General features: G+C 46.6%; 1 protein-coding gene across 1 annotated transcript; it reads left to right on the plus strand.

Moving 5' to 3' along the window:
* Positions 1 to 2,872: 2,872 nt before the first annotated feature.
* Positions 2,873 to 16,321, plus strand: LOC146195496 (uncharacterized). Its single transcript, XM_084596818.1, has 3 exons — positions 2,873 to 3,053; positions 4,070 to 4,248; positions 16,262 to 16,321. Exons 1-3 carry the CDS (start codon positions 2,981 to 2,983, stop codon positions 16,319 to 16,321), a joined length of 312 nt encoding a protein of 103 aa, XP_084452944.1. The 5' UTR covers positions 2,873 to 2,980.
* Positions 16,322 to 18,939: the final 2,618 nt, after the last annotated feature.

Consider the following 18,939-nt stretch of genomic DNA (forward strand, 5'->3'; position numbering starts at 1 on the left):
GCGCGCTGCAATTCTAAGGATCGTAGGACGCTGCTCTTAGTGTGAATGTCCACTCTCCGCGTCTATCGAGTACTATGTCTGAGTGAGCTCTCCGTGAAGCAACTCCTAATAGGCCTAGGCTCTACGGTGAGAACGCTTTGCGAGTAGATCACGAAGCTTAGGGTAGTCGCCGAGAAACCGAAACTGAGAAGCAGCAGGCTTCCCGGCTCGAAGGTGACCGCATGGACAAACACCGTTGCCGCCAAACGGCTGAAACAGGAGTGCAGCGTGCCGCCCCACTCGAGACAGAACGTGTGAGTAAACGGCAGTCTCGGAAATGTCGAACTGCTGTCTAATCTCTTACACAACCTAGAGACCGAAGATAACCATCGAGAGATTCATCGGATCAGACCCGCCCAAAGCCGATCTCAATCGAACTAACGCCGTTATTCGTACGCTTGCGGTGTCGACCTGATTTTTTTCATCAATAGGGTATTAAAGTTACTGCGTTAAACAACCGTCCTCTGTTGCGAGTTCGAGAACTTCCTTTCAAGCGCAAAGGAAGACCAGAATGATGGGTTCAACTTGCAATGTAAGGACGGAATAAAAAAAAAGCTTTCGTCCCTGTGTCCCATACAGTTACTACCTCGATAACAGTAAAGCCGCGTTAACAGTGTTTTTAATTGCGATAGCCTTAGGGCGCCAGGTTGCGGCCCGTCGCGTCGTCACGGGAAGGGCAACGTTTGACGCCAAGAACGCTCGATCACCGGCAGCTAATGCTTTCGCTCCACATTCGGTTCAGCAGCATTGAACCCTTTTCATTTATATGTAGGCTGGTAGCTTACGCACTCGCGTCATACTCTTAAAAGGATGAGCTTAAGTGTCCTCAACAATGTAGCACCTTACACGTATAGGGCGTGATAGGGGAATAATGTAGCAGACAAAAGAAGCTTGCCACCGTTGTTATCGCAATTCAACTAGGGTTAAGCAGAATTAAACCACAACTAATTTATGGCCAGAACAACGGCGCATATAGCAAGCCTTAATCCGCGTCATTGTAGTACATTCGAAGTAATATGTCTAATAGGCCCAGCATTAAATCCTCAAAGAGTAATATTTCACCGCCTAAGCCTTGGTACTAAAGTTTAACGTTGCGAAGCTAAAAGCACGAGCCTTACTTGAAGCTTCAGAATATGACACTTTAGATTCTGTAGGAATACCAGTGACGTTGCAAGAACAGTTTTATGTCAAATTGCTTATAAACGCTGCCATCGACTGGCGTGACTATTCAATCCGCGTACTGAAATAAGCGTTTAAATGCCCTGATCAATCTACCGAGGGCGGCTACTTTTGACACCAATACCACGCATTTTAAATATTTTCAGCTTACTTGTGGCATGCTGCTTTCCTGGCCAGAACAGAATATGACGTCGACGTCTTCCTGAAGAGGCACATGGCGTCTCAACACGCAGGCATAGCTTCTCGTTTCGCGTTGAGTGTAGCAGCCGGCGCAGATGACGCAGCGGAGTATCACGCTCGATCGCACCTTACCGGAGTAGGCCCAGCACCCTCTATGACGAATGGGTACCAAGATGCACGCCAGCCGTGAGTCCATGTCTCTGGCTAAACCGCTCGAGGTGTTATCAGCATTCCTCGATTCCGCCGCCGAAGACCTCGTTATCTTCCGAAGCTGAACAAGCTGAGCTCCGCATGTTACCGCCTTAAAATTCGGACCAGGGAGAGGACACTGTCATTGCTGAGGGCAGCTCACCAGACTACTACTGACTGATCAACCTCAAATATTGTAAGCTGGAGTCCGACAAACTTCCACGGTGAGCACAACCTACGTAATGTCACAGAAACAAAGTTACGCGTCTCAATGCACGTGCACCCAATCTGGAACGCTGGCACGAGCAGTTACAGCGCAGCAAAACAGAATGAAAATTAGGGGGATGCGATAGCGCTTCCCCCACACAAACGTTTTTTTTTTTCACTTCCTGAATTTTTATTTTTAATAATATTTGTACGTGGAAGTTAGCATCAGTAAACATTAGCTTGCTATTCTGTGCGTTTGGACACCTTCAAGCCCACATTATTCATTTGTTAATTTTTTATCATTTCAGTCATTTATTTGATCAATTACGTACCCCGCCGCGGTGAGGCAGTGATCAGACGCCCGACTACTGTACCGGAGTGCTCGAGTTCGTTCCCGACCGTCGGTTGCGTTTCGATGGAGGCGAAACGAAGTGGCGTCTGTGTGCTGTGCAATGTTGTTGTTGCGGCTGTAGGAAGGAGGAAAAGAAAATGCATGGGCCTGCTACTGGCTCTGTAGCTGAGCCAACTCCACTGCCTCGAGCAGACTGATGAGAAAATAGAAAAGAAAAAAGAGGGAAATAAAGACGCGCGCCGCAAAAAAACAGCCATCATCCACCACCAGTGAAGCGGTGGCGGGTGCAATGACCGCCTATAACCGATAAACTTCGGTGGCAGGATAGACCCCGCCTCAAGCGGCGGTGACCTACCTGTCCCAGCCCCACCAGGGCCAGGATCAGCCACCCATCAGCTGTGCAATGTCAGTGCACGTTACAAAATTCCCAGGTGGTCGAAATTACTCCGGAGCCCTGCACTACGCCTCCCCTTTTTCTCTTTCTGCTTTTACTGGAACCTTCCTCTCATCCTTTAGGGCGCAGTTAGGTGTCCACAGAACAAGTGTGACAGATACTGCGCCATTCCTTTCCAGTGAACGAATTATTAATATATTAGGTGTAAGGGCATAAATGTATGAATTGTATAGACCATTTTATTTAGGAGGCCGCCATTTTCAAAATGTGGCGCCGTCTATGTTCTGTTTTTGTCCCTAGCGCCATGCTGGTATGCGCGCACAGCACGGCGGTGCCGCATATAGACGTTTCTGTTCTGGTTTTGTGTGTGTTTGCGTTAGAAAAGCTCCTGGATTACGGCAAAGCATTTTCTAGCAGTACTGCCGCCGTTTCGTGGAGCGATGGCCGGAACTTCGGCAGATGACGGGGCCGGAGGCAGTGGCACTCTTACCGGCGTTCCGATGATTGACATAGGTAAGCGGATTTTGTTGAGTTTGTGAACTAATGCACTACAATTGTCGCACTGCTATCTACGACGGCTTTCGAGGAAGCGACACAGACAGCACCAAGCTTCTTTTATGCTATTTAATTGCGTTCGATAGACTACGATTGCCAGCCAGGATAACACAGCTATTTCATGAATGTTTACGTTAGCGGGACTTCACTTTGCTTGAGTACATTTGGTGTGCATATGCGATTTTTATTGTTTGATCAGTCCCGATACTGAACTCGTTTCGTGAAAGCTGACCGGTATGCAATTCACGATTTCGAACACGTGCTACAGTGCACTTCTCGGCGAGATAAGTGTCGTGCCAAAATAAAGCGCTCGATCCTCTGTGCGCTCTGTATTTCAGCGGGTTATCAATGAGATAAATACTCACTAACGAGCAGATCCAGTGATCGGTACGAGATTGTTTACTCAGCTAGAGCGTGTAGACACCGAGCGAAAGCAACGTCTACACTTGTGGGCGTCGCGTATGTCACCGTCGCTAGTTTGGGGATTTGGCCACTGAGCGATCAATGGCCGTTCTCTCTGCCTCGTTTTTTTTTTTTTATTTTTCCCCTCGTACGTAGCGTCCTCTTTTCACTTGATGAAAGAGGAGTGTTTCGGCCGTAAATAACTCACGCTGAACAAGTGAAGCTAGATCACAGATTGCGCGGCTGCTAGCTACGCGGCAGTAGAAATTCGCCGCGCCTCCCTTTCTTCTATTGTGTTTTGGCGAGCACTTAGAGCGCTTGCAGTCCTCTCCAAGTTACGCTTTTTCACACGAGTTTTCTAGGCTTTGGTATCTTGACTGGGGCAGTTAGCGCACTCTTGTTTTGCCAAGGCCCATTGTTTGCGGTAATAACCTTGCTGTTACATTGCTTCCTCGGCATGTAGTTAGGTGATATAGCATGCAACGAGAATTTTGAAGTGTTTTTTTTTTTTTATTTCTCTTCGCTACTTCCTTCCATTGCTCTGATTATGTGCCCTTGATATTTGTCTGCAGGTGACAAGCTGTACAGCCATCCAACTGTTGTCACTGACTGGAGTGACGACATAAAGAAGTGGCCACGCGTGCAGATGCCACACATTATTTTTTACCTCCTTGAGAAAAAAGCGTGTGACCTCAAGGAGGTGAAATCATTCAGGGACATGCAGTCGTACTCGTATTTGCAGAGTGGTTGGGTTGGGACGGTGCTCATGCATACAGTAGATGAGCAATTGACATTGCTGAAATGCCAAGTGCAGGCCTCACAGTCAGTCAAAGTTCTTCACGAAGCATGGGTGTGTTGCACAAGAAGTGGTGACCTTATAAACCTTCCGTTCATAGCCCAGCTAAGCATAGGTATGGAGTTAATGGCAGTACGTTGTCCACCAACAAAGTGTTCCGAGCACGCACGAGAGGCGGTCGATGGCACAAAATCCTTTCTGTTGACGCTAGCCAGCCAACGCCGTCGCTCGTCTTCATCGAACGGAAAACGATGCAGTTGAAATAGATCGCACCAGCACTGATGCCGCAGCTGTTGATGCTGTGCACATGGCTCTGCGCCTATTTTTTTCGCTTACGATAGTTGTTGGAGCAGCCAACAACAGCGCAGTGGTATTCTGATGACCTCGGTTCACGATTCATGGTCACAGTTTGCGTGAAAACCAAGCAAAAGCTGTTTTATCGCGCAAAAAACAGCACGAAAGGCAAGTTCTCAATGCAAATGCTATGGTCACCTTGCCGCCCGCGAATACCAGCGAGAAAGGGGAGAGGAGGAGCGGCTCCGCGAGCGCCGCTTCGAGGCTATTTTCCTCCTCGCGGCGAAAACGGTCTATATAGACCAAATTTAGGACTATGTCTATGGTTGTCACTAATGTTATAGACCCCTTCATGGATCACTGCCTTGTCTGGGCGGGGGGGCTTGCGAAACTCGATGAAGTCGTGAGCTCTGCTGTGTAGGGCCACCCAAGATAGACAGGTCACGGCAGAGAGTTCTGACAAAATGAGATTCACTGGCGAAGGTAATGGTAACCCACTAAAGTATTTCCTGCCAAGAAAACCCTATGGCCAGTCACAATAGCATTAATGATATGGCGCCGCAAGACGAGCCCTTCAGGTTGGAAGGCGTCCCACATGTTACTGGGGATGAACAAAGGGCGATTCCTAGTAGCTCCAGGACGAATGAAGCGGCTGTGCTGAAGCCAAAAGGACGCTCAGTTGTGGATGTGTCGGAAAGCGACCGGAAAGTCCGATGTTGCAAGGAGATATATCAAATAGCAACATTGAATGTAAGATCAATGACGCTAGGTAAACTGGATGTCGTCAAGCGAGAAATGGACAGATTAAACATTAATATCTTGGGTATCAGCGAGCTCAAGTGGACCGGAATGGGAGAATTTAACTCCGGCGGCCATTATGTCTTTTATTGTGGGCACGAATCCAAGAGAAGGAATGGGGTCGCTCTCATAGTAAACAGAAGAATGGGCAAAGCAGTGCTAGGGTACAACCCCAAAAACGACCGAATGATTTCACTTCGGATCCAAGGTCACCCTTTCAACATAACAGCTATCCAAGTCTATGCACCGACCACTACTGCTGAAGAAGCTGACGTTGAGATATTTTATGCGGACCTACAATGCCTTTTAGACCACCCCCTTCATCAGACGTCGTTTTTCGCATAGGAGATTGGAATGCTAAGGTCGGGAGTGAAGAAATATCCGGAATTATAGGCAAGGTCGGTCTTGGCTAGCCAAATGAAGCTGGGCAGGGGCTAGTAGAGTTTTGTCAAGAAAACAACCTGACCATAGCGAATACTCATTTTCAACAGCACAAGAGGCGCCTGTACACATGGACTTGACCGGATGGTCTGTTAAGGAATCAGATCGATTATATTCTTTGCTGGCAAAGATGGAGAAGCGCTATACAAGCAGTAAAAACAAGGCCTGGGGCCGATTGTGGCACCGATCATGAGCTTCTTGGTACCAAAATTAAGCTTCGATTGAGGAAAACGCAGAAAACTAGGAGGCCTTTCAGGTATGATCTGGATCAAATTCCATTAGAATATGCTGTGGAAGTGAGGAATCGATTTCAAGAATTAGATCTTGAAGACAGAGAGCCCGTAGAGATGTGGACTGATGTTCGTGATATAATACAAGAAGTTGCCATTAAGGTAGTTCCTAAGCAAAAGAAATGCAAGAAAGCAAACTGGTTATCTGAAGAGGCTTTGCAAATAGCTGAGGAAAGGAGGATAGCGAAAGTTATGGGGGAAAGAGAAAGCTACAAGGTTCTTAATGCGGATTTTCAGAAATTAGCAAGGAGAGATAAGGATGCCTTCCTGAACATACAGTGCCAAGCAGTTGAGGACAACAGCCAATTGAGGAACACAAGAGCTCGGTATAAGACAATCAAAGATATCAAAGGAAGCTTCTGTGCTAAGCTAGGCATGATAAAGGACAAACGAGGCAAGGACCTCACTGAAGCCTCAGAGATAAAGAAGAGGTGGCAGGAATACACAGAAGAACTGTACAAGAAGGACCCGAATGTGCAAATCCAACATAAGACGGTTGTGATTACTGATCTCAAACCGGGCATCCTGAAGAGTGAAGTTGAATGGGCCTTAGCCAGGCTTGCTAAGAACAAAGCTAGCGGAATTGATGGCATTCCAGCTGAGTTGCTTCAAAACCTCAACCATGACGCTGTTAACATTCTGCATACATTATGTCAGAAGATTTGCACAACCCTGCAGTGGCCACAGGATTGGAGGAGGTCAGTTTACATCCCCATTCCAAAGAAAGGCAGTGCCAAAGTTTGTTCCAACTACCGCACGATCGCGCTTACTTCGCATGCTAGCAAGGTGATGTTGAAAATACTCCAAGGTAGGCTACAGCAGTATGTGGATCGGGAGCTTCCGGACGTGCAAGACAAAATTTTATGAGCACCATAGAGACCGACTAGAATCCAGCAATATTCTCGCTCGTCGCTATATTATGTCGACTGGAGGGCTGTCACCCGGCTCTTCGTGCCTACGGGGCTTCGCCCGATCCGTGGTCGCACCTTTATAACTGCCGCAATTTACTGCTGCCCTTCAGGTTCTGAAAACGATTGCTGAACATGTTTTACAGCTCTGTTGCATTGCAGCAAGAACTTTAGTTATCCTTACAAAAAATTCTTCAATGCTTCTCTAGAAAGTGTTTTACGTTTCTGCTAGCAGTGCAGGCGTTCTGTACGTGTTTCCGCTAATGGTGCCCTCTTGGCGCCCTGCTGCACGAAAACCTCCTTTTGGACGATCGCAAGCTATATGTGTATGGCTCGTATGCCTTTTCAATTCTAGTGTACTCATCGCCCCTTCCTGCCACCTATAATGAACCCCACGTATCGGTATCGGCCTCAGTTAGCGCCTGTGTAGTGGTGCACCGTCACAACTGATTATCGTTGTATCTCACCTCAGTTCCAGTGATGACACAAGGTAAGTTTGGTGCGCTGCATTTAAAAATGTGACTTCCTTAGACTCCTTTCATTTGGGCTTTGTAAACCTGTAGCGCTTATCACGTCAGTACACAGTAATGTTAACAGATGCATGCATATATCTTTGAAAATTGTGAACATAATATCGCACATGCCACAGCCAGAAAAAAATGAGCGAAAAAGTGCTATCTAGGACGTAACAAAAGTGTACTAGTTAATATTTCAAACCGATGTCGGGTATGTCGGACACCGTACTGGATGTCCGATAGAGCTCACTGACATCGCACACTACAGAAGCTCTTTGCGTTTCACCTCCAATAAAAGGTGGCCGTTGCGCCCAGTATTCAAACCTAGTGGACAGGCTAAGTGGAGCGCCCTAGCCCCTCAGTCACTGCGGCAGGGGGCTGCGCCGTTTTCTGTCAATGTATTATATTTGGAATACCTATCATAGAGCGCAGCTTTCGTTACTTCTGCAGCCCGAAGATGAGCATAATCTACGTGAAAGCGATTCGTGCCTGTATATGAAAGCGGTACATAGCCCAGAGGGCCAGTTCTATAGAAGCTACTGAAATTTGGAGTATTTTTCTGCGATTCAGATACCATAAACAGCAAGGTAGTACAGTCAGCCGTTTACCAGGCATCCCGATCAAATAAAAAATATCAATTTTATTTTCTGGTTGTTGTGCTTGCATTCCCAAACACGAAGTTCGTTTAATGTGAGCGATGGGAAGTCCAGTTCATGGTGTCCAAGACAAACCACTGGTGACCAAAAACAACCGCTCTGCCTGAGCAACCTCCATTATGCATCTTGTGATTCGGCTACCTTTCGCATATCACTACATCACCGAACCAAATCAATAAATGTATATTTTCATGTACAAAATTATCAACATTGGACAAAGAACAAATAGCCATTTATCACGCGTTAAAGACAACGTATCACTCTGCTTACAAATGCCTATTTGGAGTTCCTAACCTCCTTGTTCGACTAACCTCAGATATCGCGTCAACAAATAACAGTGTCACATAACAAATGTTTGCCGATGTAGAACATGCCAGAAGTAACCCGGCTGCGGGTTTCGCTTTTAGGTCGGGTACTGAAGAATTCGTGCCACTTCTGAAGTTGTAAATCTGTGCAAAGTAAAGGTCAGCTCCTGCCCTCACTTATTAACAAGTTGCGATTCTCTGGGAAGCCATGTTGGTTTTAGAATACAAGCGAGAAGCAAAACATGAAGCCTGGTTACTTTTGGCAAAGACGATGCATACATTGCGGAGCGCATTATCGACAATATTGAATAACACTTCAATACAGACAGACTTCTACGCGCACGCCCGCGTGACCGACCAAAATCCATGGAGCAGCGAGCGCCGACAGATGGTGCTTGCTGTCGAGAGTAGGAACACGCACAGCCTGCGTGGGAGGGTAAAATCAATCTGGTCTATAGACTACCTCAATTAATTTTGGAAGGGTGGGAATGCCAGGACAAACCTGACCCAACGTTACTAGTGCCATGCCCGACACACGAGCAGTGGGAGGCGGCCCTGACCAGCGACAACCTGGACTAGGGGCACCGACCACCCAGCTCCTGCGAATTCTTACTGATTATTATGCTCATTAAAAGTTTTCTCTCTCTCTTTCCAACGTCTTCTTCTTGATTTGCTCCCGCTTTCTCTAGCCTCATTATGCTTCCCTGTCTTTAGGAAATCGTTGGGAAGACACGCTACAGGTATCAGAACACGACTGCATGGCTCGCTACGTTTTCTGCCTAATATAAGATGAAACATCGCGAATAAAATAGGTAAATTTGCTCTGTTGTCCTAATTGTCAGTATTTGCATTTATTGTATTACAAAAGCATCACAACCTCTTATATTGGTAGATGCTTGGGCATGTTGGTTAGACATTATCGGTGCAGCGCATGCGAGGAGGACGAGAGGAGACACAGACACAGCGCTGAACCTTTGCAAAACGTCCACCCTTCAGATGCACACCGGTCCGCTTCGAAGGTCGTAGTCAGGGACCAGGTTGGACACTTGCCTCACCAGTTCGCCGTGGAACCCAGACAATCTGCACCGGAAATTCTGAAAATCGTGAGGCAAGTGTCCAACTAGCTGGCTACGACCTCTGAAGTTGACCGGTGTGTTTCTGAAGGCGTGCATGTTTTCCAGAGCTCCAGCGCTGTATCTGTGTCACCTCTCGTCCTCCTCGTATGCACCGTACCGATAATCTCTTATCTTGCAGTATAATCTACTATCCAGTATTATCTTTTCTATATCGTAGCTGTTCTATTTACCTCACTCTCGATCCTATGTATTTTTTGCTGATATCCATAAGTGATCATCAGGGGAACGTGAGTGCTATAATATTTATTGCCTCAGGAAGGAAAGAACGCTTTTCTAAGTTGCATGGAATCACTTTGTAGCCCGTTGTTTGCAGCCTTCAGTTGACTCAAGAGCTGACACCTTACTCGGGCTTAGCCATTGTACGCTTTTGTAGCAAGCATGTTTCTTCCACACAGGAATGATTTCATCTGGAGACTTTTTGTGTGCGTGTGTGTGTGTGTGTAAATTCCTGCGACTATGCCCAGAAAGATGGCAGCAGGTTGTAAATTGCTTGTTCGTGTACGTCTTCGTCGTAGGCATGCATTCGCGACGGCTAGGCCATCGAGATAGAAAGCCCGATGCTGTCCACGCATCAGCCGTCTCGTAACCGCAACTCGCTGGAAAGGAGGCTTCTCGGTCAAGCTTAACCTCCCAAAAAGAATTGCCTTCCATTTGAAACATCTGCTCAGAGTAAAAATATTTGTTGTATTAAAAGCCTCAGTATAGTGCAGATTCTACTGTTTTCGCACAATTTTCTCCTCAGGCGCCTGCTTGCTCCGTAAAGGCCCCGTTCCACGGAGCGCACGAGAGGCGCACGAGCAAGGCGCCTACGCGCTCAGTGCCGCGCCCTGACAACGCTGGAAAAAGTACGCATCTCGATGAAGTCTCTGGTGCGCGCGCTCCTGTTGTTGTTGTTGCTGTGGCTGTAGGAAGAAGGAAAAGAAAATGCGCGGGCCTGCTACTGGCTCTGTAGCTGTGCCACTGATTTATTTATTTGAAGGGAATGGCGCGGTAACTGTCTCACTTGTTTTCTGTGGACACCGCAACCGCGCCGTAAGGGAAGGGAGGAATGTGGGAGTGAAAGTGGAAAGAGAGAAAGAGGAGCCGTAGTGGAGGGCTACGGAGTAATTTCGACCACCTGGGGATCAACGTGCGCTGACATCGCACAGCACACGGACGCCTCTTCGCTTCACCTCCATCGAAACGCAGGCGCCGAGGTCGGGTTCGAACCCGGGTACTCCGGCACAGTAGTCGGGCGTTAGCTGAGTCACCATCGCTGCCTCGTGCAGACAGACCATCGCTGCCTCGGGCAGACAGGAGAGAAAATAGGGAAGAAAGAAAACGAAGAGGGAGAGAAAGACGCGCTCCGCAACAACAGCCGTCGTCCACCACCGAAACAGTGGCGGGTGCAATGCCGGCCTACAACAGATAAATATTCTGCGGCAGGCCAGCCCCCGCCGCAAGCGGCGTTGACCCACCTGTCCCAGCCCCATCAGCGGAGTCGAACTCGCGTTGTTCCAAGACTTAGTAGGCTGAAAACGGTCGAAACAGTTCGACTACTACTTGAAGCTTGTCGCGGAGCGACTTCCAGCGTCTTTGCACACGCTCGATGCTGTCTGCGCGATTACAGCACGAAGAGGTTTACGCACATTTCACTTATTCAATACTCGCCGTAAACAATGCGCTTAACTGCTCGCGGTGCTCCCTCAGCACCTCAGACGCCACTTCTCTCCACATAGCTTCTTTAGCTCATTTATTTTATGTGGTCACAGCGAGTGGCACCGCTACACTGCGGCGATGAACATTTCTTTGTAGATCGACAAACTCTACGCACATCTCGTACCGCAGCCGCCGCCACACCGATGCAAAAAAAGAAGAAAAGCAAACAGAGAAAGATCGTGGAGGCGGCGCAAAAGGCATCCTCTGATTGCTACACGCCAGCCAATAACCGGCGAGCCTCCTCGCGCCAGCGCGAGCGCGCAGCGAGCGCCGCGGAAATATCTGACATAGACAGATATCTGCTCCGCGCGCGCCTTAGTTCGCGCCTGACGCGTCACGCATGCGCACATAGACTCCAGCGTACGTTCGTGCGCGTAGGTGCGCCGCTCGCGCCAGCTAGGAAACCCCATGAAGCGGGGCCTGAAGTGTTTTTCAATACATGCCATTCCAAAATCTGCTTCTTTGAAAAAGACTAATGATACAGTGTTTCTTCTATGTGTTTCACATTGAAGCAACCATGTTTCTAGCGCACGAATTGTAAAACGGATCTTGTGTTGTGTTGGAGCCTTATGGTGCTTAAGCAACCAATTCAATCAGACTCAAACTTGAGGTTAAGAGTTTATTTCTCAATTGTGCGTTTTAGTTATTCTAATCGAGTGCTTGTTTAACACAATTGCTTCTCCTAAAGCCGAAAAACAATTGGGATACATACTAAGCTTCTTGAAAGCCACACTGAGTAAGCGACAGCTCGTGCACTCAAGCAAAGGACAAAAAAAAACTCTTTTTTCTGACTGTTTCAAATTGTCTTGATGAGAGTAAAACGTGGCTCACTACTAGCACATTTCCACATGCATCGCACAGGGGCTTCTACCTGTTCCCAGTGTACAGGATCATCCTCCTCCTGTTGCAGGTTCCAATATGCCTATAATTCATGATGGAGAAACCTAGCTCAATAACTGTCTGGCCGTGGAACTGCCGGGGTTTGGCCAAAAGCGCAAAGTACTTCAACAACTTCTTCATTGCACAACCGGCCCTGACGTCCTGGCTCTGCAGGAGCCCACCAATCCTATAACCCTCCCAGGTTATGTCTCATTACTTCCTCAATCAGCTACGCTATCCAAGGTAGCCTTTCTAATTAGAGGCCCACTCCCTACTATAACTCATACGTTAGCCATTCCAGACCTCGACGATCTCCTCCTGGAATTGGTTCTTCAACATACACAGGCCCAGACCATTTTCATTCTCAATGTATATAGTCATCCAAAACATCTAACATCTACATACCAACTTCGAGCGTCTCTACACGCTGGCCAAAAGAACTGCCAACAGATGTCATCTCCTCATTGTGGAGGATTTTAACGCACCGCATACAGCATGGGGATACTCAAGTGATTCTCCAAAAGACCGCAGAGTATGGCTTGCTGAGCAACAGGCAGGGCTCTTTCTCATCACTGATCGGACTTACCCCACACGTGTCGGCAATAGTGTGTGTAAAGACACCACACAAGATCTTACCTTCACTTACCGTCTTCCAGCAGCTACTTGGTGCAACACCAAACAGTGCTTAGGCAGTGATCACTGCGTCCTTGAAATCTTTCTTAACACTCACCTTCCTCACCGTTCTCCTTGTGGATCCACTCTCACAGGTCGAATTCATTTCGGAAATGCAGATCTACGAAAACATCTGCTCCGATCCCCGAGATCACTGCTTGGACTGCACAATTCAAAAAGGATGTCCAGGAAGTCACACGAAAACTTCCGATTTACTGCCCCAGTGACAGTGCTGATGCTCGCCTCCTACATTTCTGGGAAGCTAAAGCCAGTCTTGAAAGACGCTGGCAATGTCAAAGATGGAACAGGACCCTCCATCGCAGGCTGGGTCGACTAAACAAAGACATAGAAACACATGCAGCTACGCTTTTGAGGCAAAACAGGGCATCCCTATGCAATCGTCTTGATGGAAACATGAGCCTGCCTCAAACATGAAACCTCTTCCGACATCGTACAGACCCATCTCAATCTATGACATCACAGATACATAACCTCACAAAACTGATTCACTCTTCTCCCACACTGCCATCACAGCTACTTGAGGACATGAAAGATACACACTTTAAACCTTACCAACCAATGAGCCATCCGCAATATAAAGGGCTCCCTAATAAGATTTTAAGTCTGCCTATCACTGTAGCAGAAGGAATGGCAGAACTTCAGAACCTAATTACCTCCTCAGCTCCCGGGTAAGACGGTATAACCAATAAAACTCCGAGCAACTTAGACACCCCTTTCATAACTGCCTTAACCAATTATTTAAAGAATGCTGGTAACAAGGCGCTTTGCCGGCCGAGTGGAAGGAGGCAAACGTGGTATATATACCAAAACCAAGCAAACCGCTTCTCCCCACCAATCTTCGACCTATTTTCCTCACTTGTTGTGTCGGAAAATTATTGAAGCATGTCATTCATACATGACTAAGCAGCTTTTAGATGAACGGGAGATCCTGCCCAACTACATGTTTGGTTTCTGTCCGGGTTTGACCAACAAGATGTTTTCCTACAGCTGGAGCACCATATTTGATGCAACAGAGGTTTGGTTTGAGCTAGTTGGTAGCAATTTCTTGAAGATATAGCGCAAAAAGACGGAGGCAACTAACACAGATGTAGACAGGACAGGCGCTAATACCAAGCACCAATACATGGTTCAAAAACTCGGAATACACGAGCCATTCTTGTAGTCGACATCACCAAAGCAATTGATAATTTAACACGCTCTGCCATTGTTCATAATCTACAAACGCTACAAGTGGGCAGCCAAATGTATATCTACATAGGTGCCTTCCTCAGCAACCGAAAAGCGACTTTCACACTTAGCCCACATACGCTTCCAAACATTAAGCTCGGTGCTCGGGGAACACCTCAAGGAGCGGTGCTTTCACCGACACTCTTTAACATTGCCCTTATTCATCTCCCAAAACCACTTTCTGAGATTACAGACATACATTTCGCCCTTTATGCGGATGACACTACTGTCTGGGCAGTCGAGACAGTGACGCCACCATAGAGATTCACCTCCAAACATCCCTCAACACTATTGACAACTACGTGAAGGGGAGAGGCTTATCATGCTCACCGTCTAAATCTGAAGTCTTCCTTTAAAAACCCAAATCCACACATATTGATAGCCCACCTATCACTCTGACACTCGGAACACAACCGATTCCCGTAGTAACTCAAATCAGAGTACTAGGAATGACTGTCTACTCCCATGGAGCACATATAGATGTAATAAAAGCAGTCCAGACTCATGCTCATCAAACTACTCGACTCATCCGTCGTGCAGCACCTCGGAAAACAGGCCTTCATGAAAGAAATACACTTCGCCTCACACAAGCATACCTTACCAACAGAGTCGCATACACTTTTCCATACTTACCCCTCACTAGCAAGGAACGTGATCGCGTGAACGCTTTACTCCGCAGTTGTAGGAAAACAGCACTGCGTCTTCCTCCCAGCACCTCAACACCCCGCTTACTCAAACTTGGGGCCCATAATACGTATGAAAAACTCCATGAAGCACGCTAACTGCCCGGACGGCCCGCCTTTCGCATACATCAGCAGGTCGCGCACTGCTCTCTTCTCTACACGTATCCCCAATAAGATTCACATCTAAAGGCACCCCATTAGCTCCTGCAATTCACTCCAAAATATTGGTTCCCCCCTTCCCACAACCATGAACCCAGAACCGTATGGGAAATGTAGAAATGTCAGGGCGCAAGCCTTACACAGACAATATGGAGAAGACCCAGTGTAGCATATGTTGATGCAGCCACTTATGGAAACACCCATCGTAAGCTACTAGCAGTTACTAACAATCTTACAAAGCTTCTCTTGGCTTGCTCAATTCTCACCGATTATACAACGGAGGCTGAGGAGGCAGCCATTGCCCTAGCCATGTCATCCACACCCTCTTCGAAAATAATTTCGGATTCCAAAACAGCTATCCTGAACTTTGCCAATGGTTTAGTGTCATCCAGTACCCAGCACCTTTTGTGTTTTTGGCAACCCCGACAATCTGTCACCCTTATTTAGACAGCCGGGCATGCGGGCCTTCCCGTAATGAGGACGCTCACTCCCTGGCCCAAGGTCTCACATTCCTGGCTGGGGAGGAACAGTCTTCCTTAGATGCCGGGGAGTGCCTGCAGTCCTTCCGTGACATCCTTACCTGCCACCGCGAAAATAAAAGGACTTACGCACCCCCTGCCCCGAATCTTAGAATTAAACAAGCTGCCCATTGGCGCAAGCTACAAACACGCACAGCCCCATACCCCATCCTTCTCCACGTCCGCTTACCTGACGAGTTTTCTTCTTCCTGCAAGCTCTGTGGCAAAACTGGCGACGTTTTACACATATTACTCACCTGCCCCTCATTCCCTCATCCTCCTTCACTAGAGGTGGCCCTAGATTACTGAGAGAAGCTACTCATCAGTACCTTCTATAAGGACTAGCGCAAGATCATTACATGCGCTCTCGCTAGGATAGCCCTCCAAGGGGTTTCTTTTGCTTTGTACGAGGGCCCTCCGTACATGGACGGGGCTCTCAAATGCCATGTAGGGGGCAACGGCCCCATCCTCTGTAATATTGGCAGTAAATGTTTTTACCATCACCACCACCATGGTATGAAGTTAGATGTCTGTCCCATACGGAAACGGCATAACTAAATTCAATGAAACGTTTCTGGTGCCCGCGACTTTATCTCTTCGATCAAAAGCTTTGCCAAGTGGTATTTACTTTAGTGCTCCAGATAAAATGCCAATTTTTCCATCGATCTTTTCAGGAGCCTGGAAAGCGAAATTTGAATGTGTGAATAAGAATAACAGAATAAGAACAGGAGCGCTTGTTGGGCTCCCATACATTACCGCTTTTTGCAGCTAACTGTTACCAAGCCAGAAGTTCGAAAGCCCAGCATCAAGGATGACCACCAGCGATAAATTGGTGGCCTGCTAGTTTGAGTCTTGCAGGTTAAAGGTCATCACACATGGTAATTTATATAGTGTCTAATGAAATATTTTCTAAACACAGGTAATGCTTGAATTGAGAACGTTTCACTCGATTCTGTTGAAATAGCAACATTCATTATTTGCACCTGTGGGCAGACATTTGACCCGTGATGTGTTCAGTTCTGCTAGATCAATCAAAGGCTTCTTTTTTTTTCACTTTAACCTGGGTGCATCTATAGTGGATCAATCAGCTCAACGAAAAAAAGGAAGCACGAGACATCAGCAAGGCAACGAAAGATGAGCAATAAACGTCCATACGCCGAACACTAAACAATGATTTGTGCCGCTAATGAAGCTGATATTGTTGTAGACATGGCCGAGAGCGACAGGCAATTATTAGGCTCCCGATGGCAGTTTTCTCGGGTGATAGCCAACACTCATGCTTCTTTTTAGGAGCGCTCAACTTTATTTGCTGCTTTATTTCCAAATGTCGTACTTCCAAATTATTGCGTAACTATCGCGTAAACTTACGCGAAGTTTTTATTCCTTTATTTTACGGTCTTACTCTTACATATCGACGCTTCTCTGTGGCGTTCCTGCTGTTTCAAGCCACAACGCCTTAAATACCTGGGTGAAACAATCCTTTCTATCGGAGCCCCAGAGCGCGTGTATATAGATGAATGGCAAGCAGCTAAATCCTACTTACTAGGACTATGCACATAATAGATTCCCTGCAGCAGAGCAGGCCGCTGAACAACAGCGAATAGTACCAAATTCTTCGCTACGAATATTACATAAAAATTACATCTCATGCTGTTATAAGAAACAGTCAAGAGCACAAATTTCTATGTCTTTGCTCTGTAGAGCACATTATTGTTATTCAAATGCAAGAAACCAAAGTGTGCTGCGGTCCCCTCTGGCCAAAGATGACGTTGTCCGCTTAGGCAGAGCCTAGGTTGGTGGGACTCAATAAGAAAGACAGCAATCCCAAATTTCCAGGAAAAGCGATGCAAGAGTAGCTTTGCAAGCTTATGACACTCATGGTAAGCGCTTTTTATTAAAATGGCGTTCATGCGACCAAAACAAAATAATGAAAACAAATCTGGAATATTCATGAATAGTGTACCACGCTGAATTGGTAGTTTAGACTTTCCTTATAAATGTTTGCTTCCTTACACCGACAAAAAAACGTAGAGATGAAATGAGAATTTATCGCAGCCTGTAAAGTGTGAAGAATAAAGCAGAGAAACGCCTCTGATTCATTACTTTGGTACTAACGCTTTTCACTCTACAGCTTTCTTCATCGTTTGTTATAGCCCCGTTTCTATATCACAAGTGAGTAGTGTAGCTCTGGAACGAATGCGAGTGCGTGGGAACCGTCGCGAGGCAATTATTCAATAATCATTTCAATGTTAGGAAACACTGTGTAGAAGCAGCTCGATGGCATAGGTTATGTAACGAGAATATATTGCTCACACTCAGTTTGACAAGCTTTTGTTTCAGAATGTGATTTCATGCGACAAAGTGCTTCAGACTTATTCGCATTGCTCCAAGTATTTCTGCATTAGGACTTCTCAGTTTTGGTGTACCCTTCGCTTCAATCAAAATATCACCATATCATGCCGGGAATAAGAACATGCAGGGCTGCTCTTGGTATTTTGTAAAGGTACACAGAGTCCAAATTAAAAAGTATGGAATTTGTAGATAGCAAATTTCGAATTCGACACTGTCTGAGCTGCCAAGTATTATAACTCTTCCTATATTTAGAAGCAGATCGAGTGCTACAGTGAACAATTCGTCTATGTGCATGAAATGTCTTCAATATCCCAACTGGTATATAGTGCGTCCTTCAGTCGGGGGAGAACCATGGCTTACACTATGTAGCTAGCGCTTCGTATGCGTAAAAGGTCTATAACAAGCGTTAACAAACTGTGTTTGCACAGCGATAACATTGCCTTCAACGTTCTGTCCACTAAAACATATTTCTGGTCACCGTTCCTTGCAAAAACCAAATACATCGTCAGTTTGTGGCACTGTAGATGTGTGACCATTTTTTTTTATGAATAACTGCTTTTAGGCGAAGAGAATCGTTGTTTTGTAAGCTAACCATCAAACGAAAAACAAGAAAAATAGGATGCATTGTACGGAAAATCTGTTCACAGTTGGAATTCGAAGCTGGCCCAAAAGGCACGTCCTTTAGGGCTTGATCACTGCGGACCACAGGAAAGACCTTTTTCTGATATACTCTTACAGGTTTGTACATTTGTAGAATGGTCGTACATTTAGAATTCACACGGCAAGCTGAGTTTCGTCTACAAGTGAAGGTTCCTGAATGCATGCTGTGGCTCGAGGCGCGCCCGCTTCGACGATCAAGCCTGTAAATTGGGCTGCCTGTGAGCGGAGTCCTGCTGCAGTTGCTTCTTTCCTGTTGCATAGGTTTGAGGAAAATCCTGTAGTCATTGCATTAGAATCAGAGAATAAATGGCATCAAATGTTCTTTGAAAGAGCGTGGGAATCGGAGAACCATGTAGCATCTCGTGAAACATTGCACTCTCTTGATATTTTGTTTAGGCATCACGGAATGTTTATTCAAATATACAAGAATTTAC

The sequence above is a fragment of the Amblyomma maculatum genome, chromosome 3 (assembly GCF_055883805.1).
Source record: "Amblyomma maculatum isolate TAMU_Amacu chromosome 3, ASM5588380v1, whole genome shotgun sequence".
Taxonomy (NCBI): Eukaryota; Metazoa; Arthropoda; class Arachnida; order Ixodida; family Ixodidae; genus Amblyomma; species Amblyomma maculatum.

Bases quoted from the DNA above. Each gene is read 5' to 3' on its own strand.
- LOC146195496 (XM_084596818.1), top strand. From the start codon at position 2,981: ATGGCCGGAACTTCGGCAGATGACGGGGCCGGAGGCAGTGGCACTCTT. The intron at 3,054-4,069 runs GTAAGCGGATTT...ATTTGTCTGCAG, and splicing joins CGTTCCGATGATTGACATAG to GTGACAAGCTGTACAGCCAT. The intron at 4,249-16,261 runs GTTGGGACGGTG...CGCTTTTTGCAG, and splicing joins CGTATTTGCAGAGTGGTTGG to CTAACTGTTACCAAGCCAGA.